The sequence below is a fragment of the Parus major genome, chromosome 1 (genome assembly GCF_001522545.3).
Source record: "Parus major isolate Abel chromosome 1, Parus_major1.1, whole genome shotgun sequence".
In the NCBI taxonomy this organism is placed as follows: Eukaryota; Metazoa; Chordata; class Aves; order Passeriformes; family Paridae; genus Parus; species Parus major.
Genome location: NC_031768.1, coordinates 27325510 through 27353203, shown reverse-complemented (window position 1 = coordinate 27353203; position 27694 = coordinate 27325510). Strand labels below are relative to the sequence as shown.

Here is a 27694-nt window from a genome sequence, read left to right as displayed (position 1 = left end):
GATCTACAACAACAAGTTCAGAATTCGGATGTCTTCACCAAAGAAGGTGTCCTGACCAAGGACAAGCAATGCTTAAATTAAATTTATACAGAGAGAGTGTACATTAGAGTGTTTTTATCACCCCTCTCTCTCTCTCCAAAAGTACATCATGGTAACTTCACTGAATTTACAGAGTTTCTACAGCACAAAACTGCACAACAAGGTAAAAAAAGATGTAGTAGTTTAATCCAAGGAAGGACTGAGCTATGAGTTTATGCTGAGGTAACCTTTAGAACTATAGCGGAATGGAACAAAATAATGTGTTTTTTCTAGTAAAAAGATTTTGGCTCAAATTAAGGCAAAATATTTCGCAATTTCTTCTTGATTAAACAAAAGAATACCTTGATTTGACCATCCAAAACTGAACACATAAAATGATAGAGCACCTCAAGTCAGAAAAGTTACAGAATTCACAGTGGGGAAAGAAGAGCATAATTAAATTCAGCATAAACTCAGCGCATTTCCTTAAACTGCTGCTGTGTTTCTGGTTTGTTTCAGTTAACTTTAACTGTTGTCCACAGCACCAGGGCACAGAAATTTGGCTCAATAGTGTTTGAAGGCAACTTGTTCCTACTTGTCAGTAAAACTCCATAAATTTAAAGCCTACAAGTGCAATGGGAGCTCAGGGGCCCAACAGCAGAGGTAATTTGCTTGGCTGATGATGCATCTCGAGATGCACCAGGTTTGTGCAAACCTATCTGGTCTAGGTACTGTCCCTCTCTGTTAGTGTGTGACAGCCACATGGGAGAGCTACAGTGCCATGCCTGGATCTTTTCCCCAAAAAGTCCCATGATCCTGGTGAAAAAATAGACTTCCTTTCACATTGCTGCATTTAACGTGCATCTAGAACCGGCACTCTCACCCCTTATTTTTAGAAGAGCCGTGTTCAGTGTTATTACACATTGACTGTTTTAAATTTATTGAATGTGGTTCTTTGCAAACATTTCTCTGCTCTCACAAGGGATGGGGAAGTGCCCATTAATCCAAAAGCACTTGGAGGGCTCTGATAAAAGCCAGCAATGCTAATGCCACAGAGAGTAAGAAGTGGTAAGAGGAGAACCTCTGCAGGTCCTTTACGTTTCCCCTTTATTTCTGTCCCTTCTCCCCTTGATGCAAGTGAGGGGAGCCCTCAATTAGCAGATCAAACACACTTGCACTTGCCAAAAGCTGAAGGAGGACAAGACAAGGTAAGAGAGAAAATATTCTTTAAGCAACGACAATGTGTTTGAGCAGGCAGATCAGTAAAACATCACAGTGGAAACCAGTGTTAGAAAGCCATTCCAGGCCCATTTTTTAAAGGTGGTCTTCCTCCTCTGTGAGCAAATGTTTGCAGCAGAGCTCTGCAGCATCGTCTGAGGTGATGGTGCTACAAAAACTGCATTTGCACGAGTGGAAGGAGGACTGACTGCCATATAAAGAAGGATATGGCAAAGAAAAAAATTTGGCTGCAAGGGCTTGAGTATGAAGTCCAGTAAATTAAAAATACACAGTTCATTATATAACATCTCCGTCCTGGTTCTGCATTGGTACATAAATGATGTACTAAGTAGGTATGCTTAGCACTTATTACATGAAACTTTATAATTTGCCTTGTTCTGTACAATAAACAGCTATGTTGATTATTTCGACAAATTATTGAGAGATTAAATAATACTACATAATCATGTTGTGGGTGGTTGAGCAATGCAGTTAGTATTTTTCTTCTTTGTGAAAATCAAAGTTAAAAGTTAGTGGTTGCAGGCCAGGCCAAAGTTGGTTTGTTTCGTGGTTTATTTTTCCCTTTTTGGAACTCTAGAAGTTCCTGCTTCTTGAAAAGTGGCACATTTGCTAGTCTTAGGAAGCTAAACTCTGTTCCTTTACAATTATGTCATAGCTAACCCAGGGTACAGTAGAGAGAGACATATTTGATTGCACTGTTTAGACTGCTTATGTTTGCAAACAGGGTACCAAACATATGGAAAAATAGATTAGTTCTGTGTAGGCTATCTATCCTCCATGCATTTAAATAGCAATGTTATTAACTTCAAGAATAAAGTTGCCACCACACATAACGTTAAAAAGAAATTGGTATGTACTATATCCAGAGTCCAAGGCTAGTATGAGTAAAACCCATTAATTTTGATATGTACCAAAATGCCTTATGGACATAACTATCCATACAACACAGAAGTAGAGTTATTAGATCATCTACACATCATTTCTGTCAACAAGATCATCACAAAGCCCAAAAAGAAGGCTATGTCCTATGTAAGACATATATTCTTCATTTTGAGGAAGGAAAATAATCCTTCCAAAAGATCCTTCCAATACTGCTTCCCAAAGAGCTGAGTGAGAGAAAAAGGACTTTACGATTATACTTAACATTACAATTGAAGGTGAAGTAGTCATTAATATTGTTTTCTTTTTTTTTTGCCTTTCTGACAAAAGGCTTTTTGCTTAAGTCAAAACACAAAAAATACTTTCCACCACAACCATTCAGCTATTCTTTTCAATGCCCCTTTGAGCTGTCTGCTTTTTTTTTTACTGGATGGACATGAGTAGGATACAGCTGTGCTTCTGTGCACACATATTCCTGCTGAATTTACTCTAAAAGAAATTGTACAGTCAGGTGGCAAAAAACCAAACCACTGAGAAAACCACTCCAGACCATTAACTTTTAGAATTGCCTTAAAGAATATTGTTCTGGTGTGTTATGAATGAAAATATCAAACCACCTCCACATGCAATCCGTAGTAAATTTTTTTTGCAGGCATTACAGCTTTTCTGGGTAATAGTCTTTCAAACATTAAGTAAAAAATGCTGATAACATCTTCTTTTGTCAGAAAACATCTTCTTTCTGAACAGCAAGAACTTGTGAACAAATGACTTTGATTCAGATACCTATGAAATACCTAACAAATATAATGTCTGTATTCCTGAATGCTATCTTTGTTGACAAGAGGTGAGGCCCCTGTATGCTTGCTTTCAGTGTGATGGGTGAATGCTGCACAGCCTGCCTTGGCTTTCTCTGGATCTTTTGTGTCTGTGCAGTCTGGAGGAAGGCAGCATTTCCATCTCACACCTTCCTGATAGTCAGGGAGATAAGACAGGGAGAGCTTCTTCCTAATTGGGAAGAATTACAAATATGTTCTTTTTTCTCTAAAGAAATGTGACATTTCTCTCTTCCCTCTTCAGTCAGTGTGAACATGGGAGACTGGCATCCAAAAATACATCCAGTAGTTTAACTGGTTTAGCTGTGCACAGCCATCTCCAGCTGCACACACTTCAGGGCCACCCTAAGTCCCTGTTCAGCTGGAAGCCTGGAACTGAGCTTGTGTAGGAACAGACATTAAAGCCTGCTCTAGTGAATGACTGCACAGCTTGGAGTAGCAATTACTTCATTCTCTCTTATACACATCTAGATTGTGTAGGAACAGACATTAAAGCCTGCTCTAGTGAATGACTGCACAGCTTGGAGTAGCAATTACTTCATTCTGGGAGAGTGTGAAAATCCCATGGAGCCACGGGAAATGCTGCATTGTTCAACTGGCCGCTCTGTATATACATGAACAATAGAGGCTGTTTGACAATGTCAGGTTTGACAATTAAATAAATTCATTTAAAAAAAAAAACAATAATAAAAATTACAGTCTAGCAAATGTGGCATGAGACCACCGACAAATTCTGACAGCCACACCAACAACAATACATTATATTTCTGCCTAAGTATGTCCTTTGCACCTTCATGAGCTAAGCCTTTGCTTTTTTTCTGTAACTATTTGCAAAGCAGTAATAAATACTGAGGGCTCAGAAAAAGAAGTATTTCTCATGCCTGCTACTTAATTACAATTTATAGACTCAAGACTAGATTGGTCTAAGATATATTTTTTTTCAAGTATTCTCTTCTTGTTTATAGTACGACAGTAGTACCTTATTGCACATTGTTTCTGAAAGGCTTACTTCTACAAGTGTGGGAAATTATTTCGTTTGGGGCACTTGACAGCTTTGAACCCTGGCAAAATGACTTTCCCTTTCCGATACAGATCATCCTGCAAACCTTTGTTCATCCTCTGCACCAGGAGCTTCTCGTAGAGCAGTGGATGGTAGGCCCCTAAGGTGCAAGCTGCATCGTAGTAGAGTTCATGGTAGTGACACAGGTCGGTCTGTCGCACTGAAGGGATGTACTCGTACACGTGCACTTCGTTACACATGGACATCATGATGAGGATACCTGCAACAAGCAGTGAAAACGAAAGTGAGCACCAGCTTTCACTTTTCTCACAGAAATTTCCCTGCAGTGATCCAATCTATTTTTTCTTTCCTTCTTTTCTTTGCTGTCACACACACCTTAAGAAATCTGTAAAATCATTAAGTGAAGCAATCGTTCCTTTTATTTGAGCAGCTTTCACTTGTCCCTGATACATAAAGATTGTGATCCCTGTAGAATCAACAGGCTAGGATAACAGTCACAGAGAAAGAGTGAAAAGCCCATAAAGAACTTGTGTATCACCACCAGACTCCTGAGTGAGACAACTGCTCTTTCCCACCTCCCCCCATTTACTCTTTGGACTGTCCACAAAACATTCCCCCCAAGAATCATTGAAACACCTCTGCCTTATTGCAATGTTGGTCTTTCTTAGTCTGAAATTGAACCAGTTCCACTTTTCCCATCCACTTGCTTCTCTCTAAGCAGCAAGACTTGGCCAAGCACATGCAGAAGGACATATAAAGAAGCATCACCCATGCAGGGGTGGCACAGAAGCCCACAGCTTCAGACAATTCTCTGAAGAGTCTCATGGACAGACACCAGAGACAAATTCCTACATAAAGCAGTGCTGTCATAAGGAAAAGTCCCTTACCACTTCCTTGCTCAGCAAGGAGAAACCCAAACAATGCCAACCCATTTTATTCTGCTACGTGCCAATGGCACATTATCATCAGCACCATCAACTGCAATCTTTATAGCCTTGAAACAAGAGAAATATTGCTGCTGCAGCTGCACATTTTCAGATGGACTAATACCAGATAATGATCAACAACATTGCTTAAACTACAATACTTTCACATCAATCACAGCTCCTGGAAGCCTTTTCTGTTTCACAAAGCCATGCAAAAGGAAAGTGACACGAAGAAAGTTTTGGGTGCCATTTATTTTTTTTAAGATTTCACTTGAAAAATAAATTTGTGTAGGAAATGTATGGAGGCATTTGTAGCACTAGTGGAATCCCTATCTGATCAATGACTCAGAGGAAGCAGCTGTATAACTGCTCACTTGACACTTACAATGAGAACTGATGTAACTGTTGTTTGGGATTTTTTCTGCACAACAGCTTTGGCATCATCAAAGGTGTTTTGGGTAGATCTCAGAAGTGAAATGAACTAACATGAAAAAATTATTTTGGTTTCCTAATTAAGCAAAGTCATTTTCTGAAGTTTAGTTTACAGTTTGGGAATGCAGGGATTTCAATGGCTTGCTAATGAAAAGAACTCTATGTTCTTCCTGCTGTGTATCATTAGATTATCCTGTGTATCATTAGATTATCAAAATGACTTTTCCCTGCCTGATGTGTGAAGTAACTGAAAACCAATTACTTCTGTGATTAAATCTTTTATCATAAATTAAAGGTTCTGAAAATGTTTTATAATTGTTCTACAGCTTTACACTCTAATGAATCTATAGTCTCAGAAAAGCTAAGCATATCAATTCTGAAGTTCTTAAATTTGAGTGAACTTTAGTCTTAAGCAGCAAGAAACACATATTCATGGTAAAAAAATATTTAATCCCTATTTGAAAAATACAGTACAATCTCAATAAACCAAGTTTCCTTGCCTTTAAGATGTTACAGAGATGCTCTGAATTGTAACCTGTCAAGCAGCTATATCTAGAATTGGGGTTTTTTTGTTGTTGTTTGTTTTAGTTTTACAAATGCTTTCGTCAGCTTTTCCACTGCCAACCTCCTTCCTCCACTGATGGAGAGCCCACCTGCCATTCCAAGGTAACTGTTATCCAGCTGGATCAGAGGGTGGACGGTGGAAACGTGTGCAATAATGAACAACACCCAGAAACAGACACTAAAATTACTTCTCTCCTGCACCCAGAGCCAATTAAAAAGGCTACACCACCATCATCTTAGGAAAACCGTCTCTGATGGAAAGTACAAGCCTTAACCAAAGTGTGTTTTATTTCAATGCCACATTACCAAGCTAACTCTAAACGTAATAAAGGAAGTTGCCCTTTGTGGGATTGGAAAACTGTCAAGAACAAAAATTGTGACTCCTTAGTAACAGAAAAATAGCTACTTAACTCCAGGTATGGTTCAACCATGACAAAATTTTAAGCAGTATCATTGACTTTCCTGTAAATTAGTTAATGGAGGACTTAGAAGTGGTAGGAAGCCATCTTTTTTTTTTTTTACTAATACAGTCCTCTCTAAAATACAGAAGTGGTTTAATTTCTGTCTCATACCTTGGAGTATGTGAAACCCCTCCACAGGGATCAGCCCTAGTGTTGTAGAGCCATTACTGCAAACTCAGTTTACAAAAAATGTTAATTGAGCATCTTTAAAAGAATAGCAGTAGTTTAAACCAGTAGGCCATTTACATCAGCCCATGTACTAAGATATATTCAGTTTCTTTTCTATTTGCTTTCTAATGCCATGTGCCTAGGTTGTTTTTCCCAAGTCCTTAAACAGGGCTGCCAACAGAGCTTCCTGGACTACAGATCTCACATTTCATCCCATGTTTTTTCATACCAGTCTTTAACTCAGTTCCTCTCTTTGCTTGGTTTTAACAACATTGCAGGGAGTTACTGACATCTGTATCCAGCAGATCTAAGTGTGCCAAGCTGTCTATATTTTCATCTACCTTACAACTTAATTTTCCCATATTCCCTTTTCTCCTCCTCTTAGCTTCAGTGGTATCATAAATTTTAAAATCACCAGTTGGTTTTTGCCACTTACATGAACCCCAAAATATTTTTTTCAATTACATTTATACTTTTATGTTTTGGATGCAGTCTCAAAGCTGAAGAAGAGGTATGTGCCTGACTGCTTTCAGACTTGGTACCATTAACTAATTTTGCTTGGCTGTCTATTCTGAGAAGTCCCATGTTGCTTCCCTTTTCTTATCTTTACATATTTGTTTCTGTGTTATTGCTTCCTAAGTTTCTCTTCTGTGGCTGAATTTTGTGGCATTTTCTCCCACACCTGTAGTGTCCAAATCTGCCTTGTTTATGTCCTATCCCTGTACTGCCCTCTGAGTATGGTTATACACTGATTTCTTTTGTCTCTCTACTTTTCACATCACCACCCAATTCAACATCATCTGCATCAACTTTGTTCCATATCTCAACACTTCTCCAGGATTCTCAATATGAATGAAAACCTCATTGTTTGATAGGCTGTAGGGTGAAGAATTTCCATATGATACACTTCTATATTAGTCTTTGCTGACAGTCCCTACAGCAATTTTCAGTCAATGCACAATTAATTGTTATATATATAAAACAGCACAGACTGTCTTACATGTGACCTAAAGAGCTATTAATAAACAGGATGAGACAATCATTGTCCCAACACAATACAGAGTCTGGACAGAATTAATCTTACTGAGATGCTCATGCCCATCTCTGACCTTGCTGGTTTAAAGCATTCTTTACAGACAATGCAGGAGACAGGTATTTCTAGGGCAAAATTCATCTGACATATTTTAGATGTCTCCTTTAGGATTAGTGTTGAATTGTTCACTTACAGAGAACTTTCCTTTTAGTATTTTTTCTCTTCACTGACTAGACAGAAACCAAAAATAAGAGTCTGGCACTTGCCTATCAAGAACCTCCTCTACTCTCCCACATGAGTAGCATTTGGAGTTTCATGAAAAATAATATAATTGGCTTTTCCAGAAGCACAGTGAGAAGCAATAAAAACAAGGCACAATCAAATGTGCCCCTGGTGCAGTTACCCACACCTGGGATAGGTATCACAGGCTCCTTTGCTGTCAGCAGAAGGAAGTGGGCACTTTTAGGAAGCAGTGCACTTCTAATGGATCACACAGGCCATTCCCCAGAAGTTCCTGTTTTTTTCTGTTGGCTGTAGGTGAAGCCTGAGTGGCAGCATGGATAGCTGCACTCCCAGAACGGGATGAAAAGAGGTGAGGGTAATATGAGGCTCACAGTAATACTTAAGAGGTACCTATTTTTTTTCTCTAATAATTCTGAGTGTGACTGACACAAATACAGACCTGCACTGAGAACAGCTGAAGTTAGGACACACAAATCCTACTCTCTGACACACCCAGACATGGGGCCATACAGATATAGCAAATTTATGTGCAAGGATTAAGCTGAAGGGAGATGTGGGTTTTTTCCTCAGTATTCATAAATACTAAGGTACAGGAATGTGAGTAAAAGCAGCAAATTACAAAAGTATTTAGGGAAGGTCAGCAGACACACACAACTTGAGAAAACATAAAACCTGAAAGGGCAAGCCTATAGGCTGTTTATAGCATCTAAATATCAAAAAGCTTTTAAGATCTTAAATATCCAATCCATATTTCATATTAAGGAAAAGGTCACGGTATCCAGCCTGATTTTAGCTTTCACAAACACAACTGGTGCAACCATACGTTCAAAATCTCAACTGAAAATAATTCTGCATAGGCACTCTAATCTAATTCTAATACTCTTACTGGATTTTTGAAAGTCCCATTTGGATTACAATCGTAAAAATGGAAAAATGCAAAATAATTCTGCCTGTACTGTGGTAGAACATTCAAAAGTGTGCTTTATGAATGTTTTATAGTTAAATGGCAATATTCATGAACACCCAACTGGACATTAAAAAAAAACAAAAGGAAAAAAATAAATAATTGTGAGCATAGAATGCTCTTTTAAAAATACTATAAAATATATTATTCCAAAGAAATGATGTGGTTGCCAGAGAAAAAGTGAAATGCAACTTTGTTATAACAGTACAATTGTAGTATTATATATTTTGAAATATTATATATTAGTATTTCAAAATCCTTAGAAAAGTGTGTTATCTCTTTTTGGCCTTTAGGTTAAGATCAAGTGTAGTGTAGTATTTTTATTTTTTCCTATTTGGAAGATATCTATGCTGTTAGGAAGTGCTGGGTACAGTTTAAACTCAGTCCAATTGGTACAAATAAATCTAGCTTTTACAATCTGCACTGAGAACATTTAAGCCAGAATTACATAAAGATTAAATTCCTTGCATGGATGGTTTTTACAAATGAACATGTACTATGGATTCTAATCAAAAGGAGAAAATGTTTTTTCAATTTGTTCTTGGCATTTTGAATAATTCCAAAGGTTTTGATTTTCCAACATGAATATTGTATGGTACAATTAACTTTATGGTTAGAACTCTAATTTAAAAAAGAATGTTTTCTAGTTTACAAATAAATAAAATATAGTTTAAAATATAGTTTAATATATATGAATCAACAGATGCTGTATGAAAGCATCTAGAATTATAAGTATAATTCAAACATTCATCAAGAACACAGAATCATTATACCATAATGTAAGAGATGCTGAAAACATTTAAATACACATAATCGGATTTAAAATGTCTCATTTCACACACATTGTAAATTCAGTTACAGAAAATAATTTAGCTAGATATACTAGTAAGTTTGTGTTTGATACCTGTGTATTTGAAAGCATTACAAATAGGCATACAATAAGCATAAAGTATTTAGAATATATAGTTTTCTATATTATAGTCTGCTACTATAATTGCTACAAGTTGCAATCCTTGATTGGATTGCAGATAAACTCAAGGGAAAACTCCTTGAAACTGGGCCAAATGTGCCTCTGTTATTCTTTGGTACATGGACTAAAAGTAGCTCTGGATTTTTAAAGCACTTTGTTTCTAAAAAAGGGTTATTTTACGTCTGCTCAGTTCATGAACTATGTGCAAAATATTAACCACAAGAAAAGCAAATTATTTATCAAAAAATTGTCACCAAATGGCCCTGTGCCGAAGCTTAATAATTTGTGCAATACTTGTCATCTTTGATGTATAGATACTAGCATTACATAGTAGACCTAGAAAATTACATATTTATAACTTGGTGAATGCAAAAAGCTCTACATTAATCACAATAATACATTCTGTTATATGAGCACAGACTGGAAAATACTGGCCAGTAATATAATGTAATTCTAAATGTATTATTTAATTTTGGGTGATACACTAGAATAATAAAATTTTTTATGTGATTTAAGAGGAGAGTTTGCTCTTTTATGTCTCCATTTTGGAAAGTGGGAGATACTCAAATTTCAGTGTGCTTTTTATTAGAGTAAGAATAATTTGAAGCTTATGTATTGGAGGTATTATTTATTTGTGTGCTAATACTTGAACAACGCTGAGCTGGAAAGAGTGAGCACTATTCTGTTCCTGCTGACCAACTACTGATAAAACAACTGAATAACATCAACAAAGGCAACTCTTAATATGTCCAATTGTTTATTTCAGTTCATGAAAGTGCATTTTTTTCTAAGCAGAGCTGGAGATCAGCTCTATACTTCTATGCAACATGCTCTCCGAAGCCATTTTAAATGTAAGTTCTTAGTCATACAACAACCTGCTAACGTTGCAGTGTAATGATAGCCTTGTTTTACTATTGTCTTGATGCATGCAAATGAAGAGTAAAATAATGTCATCAACTATTAATGATGCACAACTGTTAAAACTGTAATGGCAACTGTAAGGCCTGAAACAACATTTCCCTTGTCCCAACAATAAAGTCATCTGGGTTTAGTTATTTTGTGTTCAATGGATTGTATGTTATGCTGAAATTTCTAGCACATAGCAAAACTACCACCTACACAGACAACCTAAAATATAAGAATCTACACAGGTCATGTTCTGATTGAAAACAAACCAAAATACTGCAGTCACAGCTTTCAGCTAGCCTTTAAAAAGATGAAAGTCACTGCTCTGTAAGAGTATATAAATGTGAATTTCAATTCAAGTCACCTCTGAAGAGGTAAACCAGCAAAGTGTACTGATGGAGTATGATAAATAGGAATTTATAGAAAATACACTAAGTAAACAGTGGACAGGAGCAAAAATCTCCACAAAAAAAGCCTTTATATAATCTCAACATTATTAAAAAGCTCTCAGACTTTCCAAATGCTAATGTACCATCCCACCCAATGAACACAGAATGCTGCTCCTGAGAAACTCTGCAGTTTTACTCCTGGTTTTTCAGATGACAAAAATTTAAGGTCAGAATAGGCTGTTTACCTTGGCTACCAAAGAGGGTACAGGAACAGCCAGTTCTTACAGCAGAATGGTAACAGTAGAGACTGACACTTTATGTACTATCAGATCCAATTAAAAACTGAACTTTGGTAAGTACAGAAAGACAGGAGGAAGACTGAGCTCACATTTCACAGTGAAAGACTTATTAACAGGAAGTGAGAGGTGACTTACTTCTGTTGCCAAAAGGCAGGACAAATCCTTCCCTAGTAACAGTGCTAATTTAGGATTTGCCAGTGGAATCCAAATCTGAGGTTTAGTGGTTGGATGCTTATATACTTTCCGAGAAAAATGGCATGGATCCAAGTCCAAGATGTGATGTAAGCATATCAATACTCATTTAGCAAACTTATTTTCAGCCAAATGTGAGCCAACAACTTCAACTGTGAAAAGCCACCACGGCAATTGCCTAGTGCTAATACAAGATGATGAGAATACTGTGCAAAAATTTGTTTAGAAGCATGAAGGCAGCAGCTGCAAAAGTGATGCAAAACTATGAAGGAATGGCTTCTCAAAATTCTTATAAGGACTATACTAGGAAGATAAAGAGTATATGATTTATAATGAGGAGAGACATTAGGTAAGCTATGACATGCCACATAAGGCAAAGTTACAAGACAGCAAAAGTCCATGCTGGCGTCTCAGGAAACAAACTGAAAGTGACTCCCAGGTTAAAATCAAAAGGTTGGTTTATCCTGTTGGACCTTTACTCACAAACTGTCCCCCCCTCAACCAATCCTGCTCTTCCCATCCTTCCATCTCCCCTCCACAGCTGGGATACAAACTGTGCTTCCCTCACCCCAGCCACCAGCTGTCAAAGGCTACTGCCTCTCCTCAGCAACACTGAGCTGGTGCAGAGCTGATACAGCAGGGTCTGAAGGAGGCAGGGGGTCCAGGCAAAATTTATGCAGATATAGGGCAGCACATACCCCAAAGGAAGTGCAAAACCCCTTATTTTCCCTAGCTCCCATGCAGTGAAAAAAACAGGGGAGAAGTTCCACCTCTTCTCTCTTTCTCTCTCTCATTCCTCTAAAATCAAAGCATGTGAGAGACTACCTCTTCCCCACTGGCCCCCTTTCTGAGAGATTTAATAATATTGTGACTTTAGTACTGTAATACAGTTACTAACAATGTTAAAAGATTCCCCTGGCATCAGTCACTGTGAAAGGATGCTGAGTCATTTCTGCAGAAGAACACCTTGAGGACACATTCCACCAACATCCTCCCTTTGGCAAGATTCAGTTTCTTATAAAGAGTGCTGCTAAGTGGCAGGAATACAATTGTCAGGAGAAACAAATAATTACTGAAGAAACAGTGTAAGGCCATGCTAAAACATTCTTGACATTTGTGAAAAGAACCATTCTGATGTTTCCATGTTTTAATTTATACATTTGTTCAATTTTGTAAACTGGGCCTACTGGAGGCTAAAAAGCTTGAAAGAAAAGTGCCTTACTTGACTCAGAACCATTTCTCTAATCTTTTCTATATGACCAGAATCATCATGGTCCATGCTAGAAATTGCTTAGGTTCAGGAATGTACATCTCTGTAAAAATACATACCTTCTATTTAACAACAGCCCTCATAAAGCTGTTTTAAGCATGGTGCTATTTAGCAGTATGGTCACTTAATAAATTATTTTCTCCTCTTGAAATTAAGCCACTCGTATTTTATGATGGCCACTAGTTACTCAATCTTTCCACTAATTCTATAGGAAATAATTTTATAGATTTTGTAAGAATCAGGTAGAACCTTTCATACTGTACCTTTCATAGAGGTACAATAGTTGAGTCTGTCAGCTTCAGTCCCAACAGGATTATTTGCTGCATGACTGATTGAGAGATACCTGACCTGAAGACCAACATGACTTTTCAGCTTTCTGCCAAGCTGCATTATATTTTTTATGCTTTATTTTGCCCTTTATGTCCCTGACAATATGCATTTGCTGTTTCTGTGCTACCTCTGTATTTAGCTTATGTTACATGTGCAATGCATAGACATTAATTTGATAATGTTACCAAAACAGGAAGACTCTCTCTAATAAAATATTTAAAATACATCTATCAAAACAGTAGCTAGTAATGAAATGGGGTGGGTATGACATCCAATAAGCTCATCTTCCTACCTTGTTTTTTTAAAGTTAGTAACAGCCTCTAAAAAGCACTGCTCCTTGGAAAAGAACAATATAAATAAAATTCCCACTAGATAAGAAGGCAAATTTGCATCTGTACAAAGAGTATACTTATCTGTACAGCTTTTGTTGTTAAAATGTTGCTTGTTTAATGGTTTATATTTTCAAAGCTTTCTCTGCTTGAAGGACATTTTTTTGTCACTAACATTTAGATTTGTGATTGAAGATTGCTGTTCTATTCTCATAGTGAAATTAATTCCATTTCTTCAAAGAAAGCTTTTGAAGTGTTTTTTATGTATGGTGGAAGTACAAATTGACAGCACAATGATCCTCTTCACTATTCTTACAATCAGCAGCTGTTAACCTATTTTTATCAACAACTTCATTGCTACAAGAAACACTTCTGCAAAATGTGAATGTAGCTGGTGAGATCATTCCACATGAGCTGTCTTCTCCCTGGGAATTTTTACAAGCAAGTTCCACAAAAAACCTCATTTCAAGAAATAACCAACTGCCAAGCTCCCCTCTGACAACACACCAGGCCTCCTTTACTTTCCACTCATGTTCCAGGTATGCACAATGTCACTCAAGGCATAGATGAGCATCTCCCAGACGCCTTTAAATCATCCCTCTGGGAACTTCTGCACCCTCTAAGGCCTTTGGTGTGCTCCAAAGTATGCTAGGATGCTTTGCTACTGCATATAGAACACAAGATAAAGGCTCAAAACTGATTTTCCTATTTCAGACACAATCTCAGGTGTCTTTGCTTTCAGATGCAGATAGAAATTAAAAAACCAAGCCATTTTCTGACTGCAGCAAATACCTAGATCAATATCACAATGTCAGTGAGGAAAGGATGGAGTTTCCAAAGTGGAAGATGGTATGTGAAGCTCTACTGCCCTCTGAGTCTAGAAGCACAAGCAAGGATGACCCTGGCTCAGGCTTGCCACTACTTGCATCCTTTAGACTGGTCCACAGTCAGGACCTGTTGTACATCAGGTAAGTTGTTCTCCTGTATGAATTGTGGACACAGTGCCAAATTATCCTCCCAGAAATACTAAGGAAGGACCAAAAAATACAGTGAAACACTGTTGCTTCCAGAGAAGAAGAGAAGTGCTCAGATTGAGCACTGGAAGCCCTTGGTCTATGTAGGGAATACATCTCAGCCTGACACTGATTTCATCCTGTCTATATGATCTGGCATCTGCTTTCATCTGTTGTCTGAGGATTCTCTGCTCTATGATCCCAACAGGGAACTTCAGAATTGGGTAGGTCCTCAACAGACAAAATTATATGGAATAATACAAATTTCTCATAGATACATGCATGTTTTATAGCTATGGTAGGCATACTATGGATGTGAAGGGCAAGAAAGCAGAACATCAAATTCACTCAACTATTTTCTAGTTCTCATACTGTGTGTTTTTGCTAGTTATTGTTTCTGCATAGAGCACCAAGAACAAACAGTATGTATGGACTCAATCCTCATGTAATGTACACATTTTAAATTACTTTTTAATCTAACGCGTCTACTGGGACCATCTTTGATACACCTACCAATAAACCCTGAAGAAGGAGGGTTGGGCTGTATCTTCTCTTTGGTATTCTCCTGAATGATATCCCAGAGCTGCCATATAAACTTTGGATGGAGGATGTAGAATGGCTGGGTTGGATTCTTCCTGCGATGCTGTACGTAGGGAGTGAACAGATTGTAGTCTGGCTTCTTATACCACTGGGAGGAAAAAAGTCAGATGTTTTTTAACAGTATTAAATATGTTTTGAACACTTCATGTACAATAGCATAAACTGGCTTCATTTGGGTTCTGCAGAACAGAAGCAAAGGTAGCAAAGCAGCCTGCACTGGTGGATGCTTCTGCTAGAAAAGCATTCGTCACTCTGAGCTATACCGTTTTCTTTCTTCATACAGAGACTCCCAATAAGTAATTGATTGCTGTGGGATCAGCCAAGACCATTTTTCCCTCACAGATCCACATTAAAGAAGAGGTTCAAAGAGCTTTGACATGATATCTGGGCCTGGGGGTGCATCTTCCTCTGAAAGCACCCCGGTCCCTGACGGAGGCAGCAGCAGCGCATGACGCAGGCTGATGGCAGCCTGCGTGGGAAGCAGGCAGCCTCTGGCATCTGTTGCTAAGGGAGTTCAGCAGATGAAGGCTTACTTTCTACTTTTTGCAGCCTGCTCAGCTCTGAGCTGCCTGTGCCAAAAGCCATCAGATCAACTTGCCTACTGGAGCTGCAGCAACAGCCAAAGTAAAGAGTCCCCCAGTGACAACCAGATGGACATCTGCTGCTCTCAGTGAGGGGGTGGATGGCAGGGCACAGATGGCTGTGGGACAGGGGACATAAAGGGAACACTGGTGGGGAGGACACCTGAGAAATGGGGAAGGCACCCAGAGAGATTTTTCACCAGGATTTTGTATTTTCTTTGGGAAGGCAGAGGGAAAGGTGGGGGAAAATGGATGCAGTTTTTCACCTTTCTTGATAGGTTTTTGATAAAACCTACTTCTGAAATCTAGCAATGTTCCCTCCTTGGCAAGCACACAAGAAAACTCCCTGTTATGTGAAAACAGCAATGTTTTATCAAATGCCACCATTCATCTATCCTAGCATCTCAGAACAGTCCCTTCCAGTATAATTGCTGGCTACTAAAAGTTTTAGTAGCCAATAAACCAATTTTGACTCAATTCCTATAGACACAGCATTCTCCACTCAGATCAAGAGAGAACCTGGGGTTTGTGGTGAAAAGGGAGAACCAGGAGACTAAAGCAGTAAATCAATCTTCTCCAGTACTTTCAAATAATTGGGAAGAAAAGTCTAAGTGGATATCTTACCACATTAAGATTTGCAGAGTACGGAGCAGGATCCCAGGCTACTAAGATAACATCTTTATACAAGGAGCTGTCGACAAAGTGATGGTTTGGATTGGTGAGAATCTGCAAACAGAGATGCAAAGAATTGCGCAGCATTAAAAGCAAGTGGGATCCAGAAAAATGGCAAAATCCTTCTCTCAAGTGAACAGTCCTACCCACGCTGCTGTTTGTTATGCTTCAGTTGTGGTTGATTTTAAGCATCTTGTTTTGTTAAAAAAATATACAAAAAAAGCTTAGCCACCAAACAGCACTCATTGCAGTTTGAAGTAGCAGTATGCTGAATTACTCTCCATCTGTGAGGGATGTGATGGGACCACTTGAGATGCTGTGTAATTGTGTGTCAACATTACCGTGTATTCTGGAACTTGAAAAGGAAAGCTACAGCATTTCAGATGGCCTGTGGGATCCTCTTGGACACAGCAGCTTGCTTTGAAGGGCTACAGCCCCTAAGGGCAAGGTCTTTCCCTGCCACCCATCCCCAACCACCTTTTCCATGGCTTTCTCATTTTAACAGCAAGTCAGTCTCATTTCAATCCAAAAAATGCAAATTAGACCATGACTGTACAAACTGGAATACCTATAAAAACAATTCCAACAACAGGCATTTTACAGGGCTATTTTTGAAGGAACTGCTCTCATACAACTTGTTCCTGCATCTTCCAGTACTTTGCCTGATCATCCCACCGCACTGGAAGTCTACTCTTTACTCCTGCTGGCTCACCCCTTCCAGGATCCTCCACATCTAACTAGATCTCTGATTCCTAGTGCATCCAAGCACCAGGCAGCTCAGCAGTGGTCAAAACAGCATGAATTTTGTTCCAGCTGTTAAAATAATCAACATTCCAGACAAATAAATTCATAATAATTTTCATTTCCCTTTAGGATCCAATGAGCCATATTTAATTATCCATATTTTTCCTCAGAAAAATAATATTGTTGCCATAGCAATATGCTTCCTACCATAAACTTTCAGTTTAATGATTTCCATCAGCCTTCTACAGTAAGAACAGAATTAGTCATGCTGCTATCAGCACCCCCAACTTAATTTCTCAGAACAATTTTCACCTCAGAATGTAAACTCCTTTTTTTGAGTATACAGAGCAAATTGACCAAAAGGCCAAGATTTTAAAAGCTTGGTTCCACACTTACCACACAAAGGAGCTCTTACTTGCCTTTCAGTAAGCAAGAGTCCTCTGGAGGTGTTGTCACACAATTTTCGCTCTCAGTGAGTCTGCACACATATGTATGAGTTTTTTCTGCAATAACAGTATCTGTAGCCACTGCACAGGTTTCCTTCCTGTCCTTTGGGCTTTCACAATGGAGAATATGAAGGAAGAAGGGGCAACAGAAGCCTTTTAATTAAGTGAATGCAGGGGTTTCCAGCAGTGAGGAGGGTCAGTAAACCTGTGTAAATAACCCAGCTACAGTACAGGTGGGGAAAGCAACTTCCATCGAGTGGCCTGTGCAGATTTCACTCTCAGCGAAGTCAAGGCTAATTTCTCAGCAGGTGGACAGACTACCATGGATGGCTTCTGACCACTCTGAAGGAGCACAAAGCTGGTGGGGAACACAAACACTTGTGAGGAAGCCATGTGAGCTGACCTGGCCAGAACTTTGCCATGCCTTCTGTTTTCTTGGGAGGTCTTATGAGGAGCAAGCCTTACACAGTGCAGAAGAGAAGACCACAGGACCCTCCATTACCATCCCAGTGGGAATGTACTGCAGCAGCACTGGGAGCCAGAAAAACCCAGTCTGCCCTGCATGGATAGCAGCTAATTTAACCATTCAATCTCTCTGAATTTGCTGGGGAGCTAAAAAGGCTCAAATCACTCCCTGAGAACATTTCTCTCTTCCACAGGGAGCCCACTGAGTCTAATAAACCATAAAGAGTTTCTAAACCTTTCTCCTTGCCCAGTTCAGGCATGGCCACTGTCAGGACATTTTGGCTGATAGTAAAATGGAGTATCATCAAAGAAAAGGAAAAAAAACCCCAACAAAACAAAAAAGTAAAATAAAATACAGGAAAATCCACGTTCCCTGATACACTGATTATAGCACTCAAGACAGAATAAGGTGTTTCTGCTTTCTTTTTGTGAACAAAAGAAAGGAGGCATATTTAACCCAAATCACTTCAAAGATCTAGCCTGTTCTGTAGCCTCACAAAAACCTACAAAATGAGTGTGAAGGGAATGGCAGTGCACAGTCCTCTTTTTGATGGCAAAGAATGTGTGCTTATACACATAAAAAACACACACACCAAGAACAGGCTTCGCAGAGGCAGTCACTCAAAGCAGAAGAAAAAATTAACTTGAAAAAATTAACTCATAAAAATTACAGTAACTGAAAATTTTGGTCTCCTTCAACAAGAATCAGTATGCACAGAGCATGATACATGGTCAATCATACTCCTGGTGTTAACTAAGTAGACTCATTTCAATATGTCATAAAATTTCACAGAAAATCTGTTGCTGATTTTTTGTCTGCATTTCTTAAAGAGGAAAGAGGTTTGGTTTGCCCAAGACAGGAATTCAGGCAATAGCATTTTTGAAATTGAAAAACTAATCTCAGCCATAAGGTGTCACTGTAGCTCAAGTCCCAATGATTTATTTACACCCATACACAGAAAATCCCATTTTCTTTTGTTTCCATTCAGATGAACAAACTCACCTGATGTGTAATAGCCAGTGCACACTAAAGTTTTTTACTAGTTCTTTCCAAATTTTTAAACAATGATGACTGGCCTAGTGTTACACAACTCAGTTTCCATTTCTTTTGCCCTCTAGCAAGGAAATAATTGGGGAACTGGAAAATATGAGAAAACAGGTTTGGAATCACCACAGCCTGAACTTTGTGAAAATCCTGTAGGCAATGGCTTCTCCAGGAGGTCAAGGTCTGCTGTACTGACAGCTCTGATATCCTGCAGAGCCTTTACAGATGGGTTCACATGAGAAACTTTACAAACCAGTTCTCTGAAACAAGGCTATGGAGTCACTCTAACAGCAGTGCAAACACGCCTGCAAGGGAAAACTCTCACCTTCTCTGCATCACGACTGTTGAATCACTGCCTGCTTCCCATATTACCCAACACTTTTTCAGAGGTTATTAACCTGCTGTCATATTGTGCAGAAGAGACATTGACTTGAACTCTGAAAAGGAAGATCTTACCTGAGAATTAATGATCCGCATGGTTGTTTTATTTCCAACATCTTTTTCATAGCCACGAGTAGGAGCAGAATTAAATCTTAAAACGGCATCATGAGCATCTAGGAGCATAAACAAGGGGGGAACTCATTTTTCTTAGTATACAGAACAGTAAAATAAAAACAGTCATCTAAACTAATACAAAATTTTCGCATCTGTCCGAATCTGGATATTCTAAGGATGATGAATGTTCTGCTATGCACAAACAAAAATCCTCTTGCGTCTGCCGTATGTTATTAACATAAAAGCCCACTGGGACAAAAGTTCAGAATCATCTATTAATTTAGCATGCAATACTTGAATGCTTCCCTTAATTGGATAGACTTAGTGTGGGAAGACTATTAGTACACCCAGTACACACAATTGCTCACTACTTCTATGACAAAATTTAGAGAATTACTCCATGCAAAAGCATGTAAACTGCAGGGATATCTAATTGCACATTTGAATGAACAACAATGCTTAACTATAAGCTTGTGTTTCACAGTATTTTATACCTGAAAATCTCAGACTACCCCAAATCTATTAATCACACTGTGTACTTACTCTCAAGCTCAGTACAAATCTTAAAGAGCCTCTGTATGGAAGCCAGCCCACACATCTGCTCACACAAAGAAACCTCAGGATCCCTTGGTAGCAAAGATCTAACAGAGCTGAACTGTCAAAGTTACTCCACAAGCAGTTGACCTTGGAGTCATGGAGGAGAGAAAGCAACTGTAGGTCAAGTATGGGTCAAGGGTAGACACCACGTGCAAGCCTCCATTGGATGAGAGATAATCACCCTCCCAGTGCTGCTTTTAAGGGGATCTCAAGGCCCAAAAGGTGTGAAGGAGAGCAAGAAATTTTATCCACTGTCCAGAAACACACAGCCCCTGTTGGTAGCCCTGTACTTGGTCTGGTTTTATCTGTTCTAGCAATGGAAGCTGAGAACATGATTCAGACCAAAATGGGCATCGAACACCTTAACCCACAGGTAGTTTGTACAGCTGTTCATCTCTAGTCACTTAAAATGTGTTGTCTGTAGTTCAAAAATTGGAGGAGGCAAAAGTCTCCAAAGATAACCAACATGCCTCAATGGAGCCTTGGCTTGATCAAACTGGGATCTTTCATCTTTTCCCTCCTTTACTCTGCACTTCTTGTATTTCATACAGGGAAACACCATGTGGCATGCAGCCAGCACTCCAATCTCAGACATACATGTTAGCATTAATATGTCATGACTGAAAAGATTTTTGCAAGATTTTTGCCAGATGCCCACCAAACCAAACTCCTCAGAACCTAAGGAGTGGAAGTTTTTTCTGTCCCCTATGCAGGGAAAACCCTAGCCTCAACACCTAGACTCCATTCAATAAGCATCTTGATTGTGCAGGAACTAGAGGAAATTAATAGAAGCTGTTGACCCTCAATCACCTAAGTGATTGACAACTTTTAGACAATCTGTTGACTGAGAACTAGATTATGAAATGGAAATTGTATGGCTTGCAGCTTAATTGAGAGACCGTGTGATGCGTTTCCAACATCACTCATGCTGGTTCTTCATGATGAAAAACTTCTCCTTTGCCAAAAATGTATGACCAGGACACAGCTTAACACTGATAATAGCTGGTTTTAAATAAACTGATTTTAATCTTAGTACATATTTGTAGATGAGCATTCTAAAGATCCAGAGAAGTTTGGAGTTTGATCATGGCTCCCTGTTTCTTCCTGTGATGCCAAAATAACTGGTTCTCTCAATTAATAGCACAGGAGTGCTTGCTATACTTGCACAATATTTCCATGTCTACTTTCATTTAAAAACAGTCAGGGGGGTGGGGGAGAGAAGGGCTAAAAGAAGAACACAAATAAACATTTTTGCTTGTGTTTCTAATAGGAACACAGAAGAGGGAGCCAAAGGCCTATGAAGGGAAATGTCCTTCGCTGCTTCTTTCATAGGCATTTTCTTTTCTCTTGGGAGAATAAACCATAGAATCACAGAATGGTTTGGGTAGGGAGGGACCTCAAAGGCCATCTAGTTCCAGCCACCCTGCCATGGGCAGGGACACCTTACACCAGACCAGGTTGCTCAGAGCCCCATCCAGCCTGGCCTTGAACATTTCCAGGGATGGGGCATCCACAGCTTCTCTGGGCAACCTGTGCCAGTCCCTCACCACCCTCACAGGAAAGAATTTCTTCTTAACATCTAATCTAAATCTCCTCTCTTTTAGCTTAAAATTGCTCTCCCTTGTCTACCACTGCTGTGAGCAGTCACTTGGCCCCCCACAAATCCTCTCCTCAGTCACAGGTATCTGCCCATGGCCTGAGAGACACTTAGAAGAAACCTTTGATGATTCCTGGTACCCCAGTGCTTTCTTGCACAACATGTATGAGATCTGAAAATTCTATGTGGGCTTTTTCAAACCCCATCTTCCTCCCTTTTGGTGGCATCAGATGACATTTTCCCATTTAAATCCAAAGCTCTTCCAGGGAAAGTATCATAAGCCTCTGGTACCAGAAGCTTCCTAAGAAAACAGGACGAAGCAGGCCCCAGGTACCACGTCAAGCACCCAAATCCAAACCTGGGCTGCACCTGAGTGTGCAAATATGACTTGAAGCATGCTGTAATATGTAATTATGTAAATACATCACTGTGGAATTCACTTCAAAGTGAAGATTACAGACTCTACAGTACAGCATTAATCCATATGTAAACTGGTGTACTGAGGTGTACAGAAGATTTGATTTCAGTCAAAGATAATAATTGCTTTTTCACCCCACAAATTTCTAAATCAGTGATGCTTCCTGTGAAACTGGGGTCATCCTGGTGTGATTTTAGCTGCAGGCTAGCTGGGCATGTCTGCTGTGCTGGAAGCCTGTTGCAGAAGACCGATAATCCTAGCAGCTCCAACATATCCCAGGGATTTAAGGAAAACCTATCTGTGTTCAAGAGATGATCCAGTGTGATGAAGAAAGTATTGGGATGTGAAGTCCTTGGAGGATTAATGAGAGAAAATCAGAAGGTTTTTACAGAGAGCTGAAGGAGATAACTCTTCTTGTAGCAGAAACAAGTTTGAGACATACCTTTCGTGCTTCTTTCAACACCCATAGCAGACTGCACATGTACTACTAAAATGAAGAACTACTGAGATTAACACAAGTAGTAGCTCTCATTTTTGAAAAGAAAAAATAATACTGACCTAGATTTCCTTTATGGCCTACCCATCCTTTTCTGAATAGCTGCCACAAACCTCCCACCTTGAGGTGGGGGATTCTGAGTGACACTGACATCTCAGCACACCTGTAACCTCACTGACTCGGTGTTGCAATGGGAAAACAACAGGTGAACATACTCAAACTCATCTAAATTCAGTCTCAGAAAAGAGGCCAGGGGACTTGATCTCAGTGCATGAAGCTACTCAAGGGTCTGAACTCTATGCCTGTGAACTCTAAAGTGGCAAGAGATGAAGAGGACACTCTGCTGCATCTTGATATTGTGACAAATGTCTGGGATAGCCATACAACAGCAGCTTATCATGAGCAAAATAACACAGCTTTGCAGAAAAAACCTCTGAACATGGCTCTAATATGCTGAAGAAATAAACGCATGTGGCACACAAATGTTGAATATGGCAGATCTGATGAAACCAGTGCTGCCTCCATACTACAAGCTGTAATATGATAAGAAGGCATCATTGTTTTCTTAAAATTAGATTATGACTTCAGGCCTGATTTTCCTTACAGTTATGTTGTTCTGAAAGGGAACAGCCTCACTGAAGTCCATTAGTTTACACTCATGCCACTCTAGTGAGAGAGAACAACCAGACTTTACAGATCTGTTCTTGAGAAGTATGAACCTTTTGAAATTTAAACATGAACACACATATATACATATATATACAGACATGAATAGATGCATTTCACCCACCTATTTCATCCCCTAAAGAGGAGTTCAGTATTGCACCAGCAGACATAACTACGGCACAGCTCCCAAAGCCATGTGTATATAATTTACCCAGTGGAATTTGGGGAACGTGCTTTTCCCATCCAAGAGTGGAGAAGGGAGCCTCCTTGCCATCTATTGTTTTCACATTCACTCTTTCTTTTAGCTCACAGAATAGCTGGTCTCCTGTTAACTTGGAGTTTCGTTTCCCCTTGAACCGCACCCCATGCTTATTGGTACTCAAATAATCTTTCATCGCCTTCTGCAGTCGAGGGTTTAGCATCTTGGAAGAGACATCCCCTTTCCAAAGCTTGTAAAGAAAGGATTTCGACATTGTGGAATACAGCTCATCCCAGTCATCAGATTCATCAAGCATCTGGCCTCTCCTATGCTTTGTGCTCCTTCTCCTCATTCTTCTCTGATGGCTCCAGCTGTTCTGTAAAATATTTCCTTTTGGATTATTCACATCAGCCGAAATGAATTTTTCTATCTCTTGAAGGTGGTTGTGTGACTGAGGCTGACCAGCAGCAAATAAATAATCATCATTCACTTGGTAGAAAGCACTTTTTGATTTTCTTCCTAACTGGGGTGGAAAAAACTCATCTTCATTTCTAAAGGCCTCTTCCAATACAGTCCATTTCTTAGAATTTCCAGTCCCTGACTTAAAAGTACCTAGGAGATCTTCATTAAGAAGCACCTCATTCCCATCAATGGTTTCAGAGAATGATGGATCATGAATGGCTCCCATGATGACTCTCTGCTTGCCCTGAAGCGGCAGAAGTCTCTTAGTTTCAATGTAAGAAAAGGAACTTGGAACTGGTTCAGCAGTGTTGCTATCTGTAAAATAGATGAATATCACCAAGAAAAGCAGGCCCCATGCAAAGATACCAAAGAGCATGAGTTGTTTCCACTGCTTCAAGTTAGGTTTCATGGCAATGCCTTTACCAGCTCCTCTGTGCCTTGAAGTATTGGTGAAGGAAAATGAAACCTGTAAAGAACATCAAATGCTATTAAAAATCGTTCTAAAAAGAAATGCAACTCAGAAATATCTTAACACATATTGATAGACAATGCAGAATTAATCTCCAAGCAGTAGCACAAAGGATTCAATAGCAGAAACAGAACTCCAGAGCCTGCAGATGCTGTAGGAGTGACATGCTTTGGCTGTAACCACACCGTGACAGCTGCTATCTACAAAAGAAGCTGGTGGCCAGTTTCTACAGTAACACTGGATCCTGCCTTCAGGGAGATCATGTGCCTGCCTGCTTCTGCTATACGGAGCGTAGCATTGAGACAGCAAAAGCAAAACCCATGCCTGGCTGCATGCACAGTGGGTACAATTTAAGCTGTCTTCTCTTTACCACTGGAAGTCCTTACGCAGGGGAACTGTGAGCAAGCCTGTCTCCAGAGGGACCAGGCAGGGAGCAGATGCTCTAAGCTGTAGTCCCCCTCTGCCCACAGCCTGGAAAGGATGGTGCTCTGTCCTTACCATCGGGGGTGAAGGGGAGAGCATCACACAAATGATCCAGAGGGGAACCTCTTCCTCAGCTGGTATGAACTGCCACAGACCCAGTGGCTACATAATTTGTTGCCCAATACCCAAGTAAGGACAACTCCTGTACCTCTGCCACGGATGCTGCACGCACACAGAAGTGGCATGAAGGAGTTGTGTACATCAAGGTGCCTGGGGTTTTGTGTTTTCCAAAAAGGAGAATGGGTGGCACAACTATCTAAATACATTCCTTAAGAGTAAGATAGAGATTTACATAAAGGGAGTGGGTAGCGAATGTCAGACCTAGTCCTGGAAATATGTGCCCTACTAATACCTGGGGCTTTTTGACAGCTTGTGCATTAGTGGAGGGATGCATGGTCCAAATGAAACAAAGTTTGACTGCGACTGGCTGTGTTCCAAGGAAAATACATAACACATTGCTAGACCATTGAGCACACTATGCCCTTACACGAACTCACTTGTTTAATCAAGTGGTGTGACTATCAGTTAGAAGGCTGACTGAAGCAAATCCCCACCATAAGCCTTACCATGCAGGTCCCTGCACCACAGCCATCGTCGGCGTCAGCTGCTACACCGCAGTGTAACTCTGTGTACTAATTAGTAACAGATCACTCACCTGATCTGAATTCAAAATAAGCCAAGCCCCTTCTTCTGGAGTTTTATTTCTAAACCATTTGTTTCAGTGTTTTAATGGTGAGACTTAAGAGCCACTTGTACCAGCCAGCTGTGATCAGCAAAGGGGAATGGGAGCAGGGGCAAGCTTGGATTTTATTACCAGCCCGCGCCTCAGGAGCCACCACCTCATCACATCACATCCGAGCAGCACCACAGCTTACACGCCTGTGATAACACACTGCCTGCTCACACCGCCATCAGGAGGGACCAAAACCACAGCCACCACATGCTATCACCTTTCTGCAAGCTCCTGAAGTACATCAAAGCTGAGTGCAAAGTTTAAACTGAAGCTGTAACTAAGATTGTGTTTTCACATGAAAAAGAACCCAGCAGTAACACCAGTGTAAGACGTTCTCTTCTCTGTCCTTCATTCCTGCACTGTGCCTCTGCTGCTGCCAACACCCCCGTGTCTGGAACTGATACAGCAGGGGAAATACATGTTAAAGGTTTTTTTTTAGTTGTGTAGGAGTTTTTTGTTTTAAACTGGGTCAGCCCCTTTATCCACTTCGGTGTGGTCACACATCCAGTTGTTTCAGCACAAACGGGGAAATCGCCTACCACAATGCAGAGGCGAGAACAAACCGCAGGTGGTATTAGCAGAGATACTTCAGGCTGCGTTTCTGCTGACCTCCTGAGAATGTGAGACCGCACTATTACGTTTCTAAACACACTCTCTTTTAATGATCTAGACAAAGCCTAGAACTTTAGGGAAAAACAGCTGACTTTGGGGCTCAAGGCAGTGTCCAGACAGAGGGAGGATTCATAAAGTTACGCTTGGATGACCAAATTTCATTGCAATTTCTAATACACGGAAAAGGAAAAAAAAAATAAAAATCATGACTGTGATAACCCAGTGCTCCACATACGTTTGGCTTGGCTCACACAAACCACATAGAAGAAAGCTATCACTCCAACTGACCTATTTCCTACTTGCACTCTGCTGCTGCAAGATTGCTCTCTGCAGTACCTCAACACTCCCACACCTTCCAATTTTAAATCACTGCAGGTGATGTCCTGTGGGAGTTGCCTTACACTATATGGCTGTTGTGCAAGTTAGGTCTGCCCTGAAGTTATTGCAACCTGCCCACTCATCAGTCGTCAGATGGTTCGCATTTTAAAATCAGCATTCTTCACCCATCTGAACTGCTTTCATCTCTTTTTATCATTTTCCCTGATGTGTTTCCCCAGCACTTTTCAACATGTGGCTTCCAAACCACTGTGTAAGTTAGTCTTTGCTCAGTCAGATGTTTCTCCTGCTGAATATACATTTCTTACAGGATCTGCAATGGAAGCATCTCCCATGATCTTTTTAACAGATAAGCTTGCAGGAAGTCAAAGTCAAAGGAAGAGGTCACTAGTATTTTCCATGGAGTCACGTAGCAAGTCCAGCAAGTCCACAATTTAATCTATAACACAATCTTACAATTTGTTCATTCCTCCTCCCCCCACAAGTTTTGTTGTATCTTATAGCCAGAAGTTGCTAAGAAATAGAAAGGTTTTGCCTTAATTTGGGTGTGACACTACAAATTTCTAATTGTCTGTGATCATATGTGTTTAGCACAGCAGACTGCCTCAGCACAAAAAGTCAAGACTGAGCATTCAGGTTACAATCTGAAAAAGGACTGAGTTGCATTATTATTTTTTAATTAAAGCAAACAAAAATCTGCCCCCAAGCCCTCCACAACACCTATGTCATGAAAGCAAACTCATCTTGGCAGCATGCACATATATGATATGTGTATATGATTAGCTTCTTTGTGCAGCAAAAAATGCCCAAGTAAAACAAAAGACAGCATCCAACAGTATATTTGTCAACACTACAAGCAAAAGGAGAGGCACCAGTGAGAATAAATTCAAAAACTTTACACATTAGCTACTGCAAAAGCTTATCTGCAATTCCTTGTTGCAAGTGGGGCCTCAGAAAGGATACCCAAATCTCTTGGAAGACCGGCAAATCTCTGTGCTGCTTTAATGTTTTTTGCTCACAAGAAATGCCTTGTCCTCCAGCAGTACAGCTGAGCTGGAAGCAAATTCAAGGTCATTACTGTATTACTTGCAAGAGGACC

The 27694-nt window shown here is 39.8% G+C and overlaps 1 protein-coding gene across 1 annotated transcript in view; it reads right to left on the bottom strand.

Moving 5' to 3' along the window:
* Positions 1 to 3444: 3444 nt before the first annotated feature.
* The window catches only part of ST6GAL2 (ST6 beta-galactoside alpha-2,6-sialyltransferase 2), a 45710-nt gene continuing 21460 nt past the window's right edge, over positions 3445 to 27694 (bottom strand). The window contains exons 2-6 of the mRNA XM_033513205.1: positions 23426 to 24428; positions 19489 to 19586; positions 16285 to 16386; positions 14993 to 15167; positions 3445 to 4249 (exon numbers count right to left, since the gene is read on the bottom strand). Coding sequence (XP_033369096.1) covers positions 3981 to 4249; positions 14993 to 15167; positions 16285 to 16386; positions 19489 to 19586; positions 23426 to 24428 — 1647 coding nt within the window. The 3' untranslated portion in view covers positions 3445 to 3980. The remainder of the gene's footprint in view (positions 4250 to 14992; positions 15168 to 16284; positions 16387 to 19488; positions 19587 to 23425; positions 24429 to 27694) is intronic.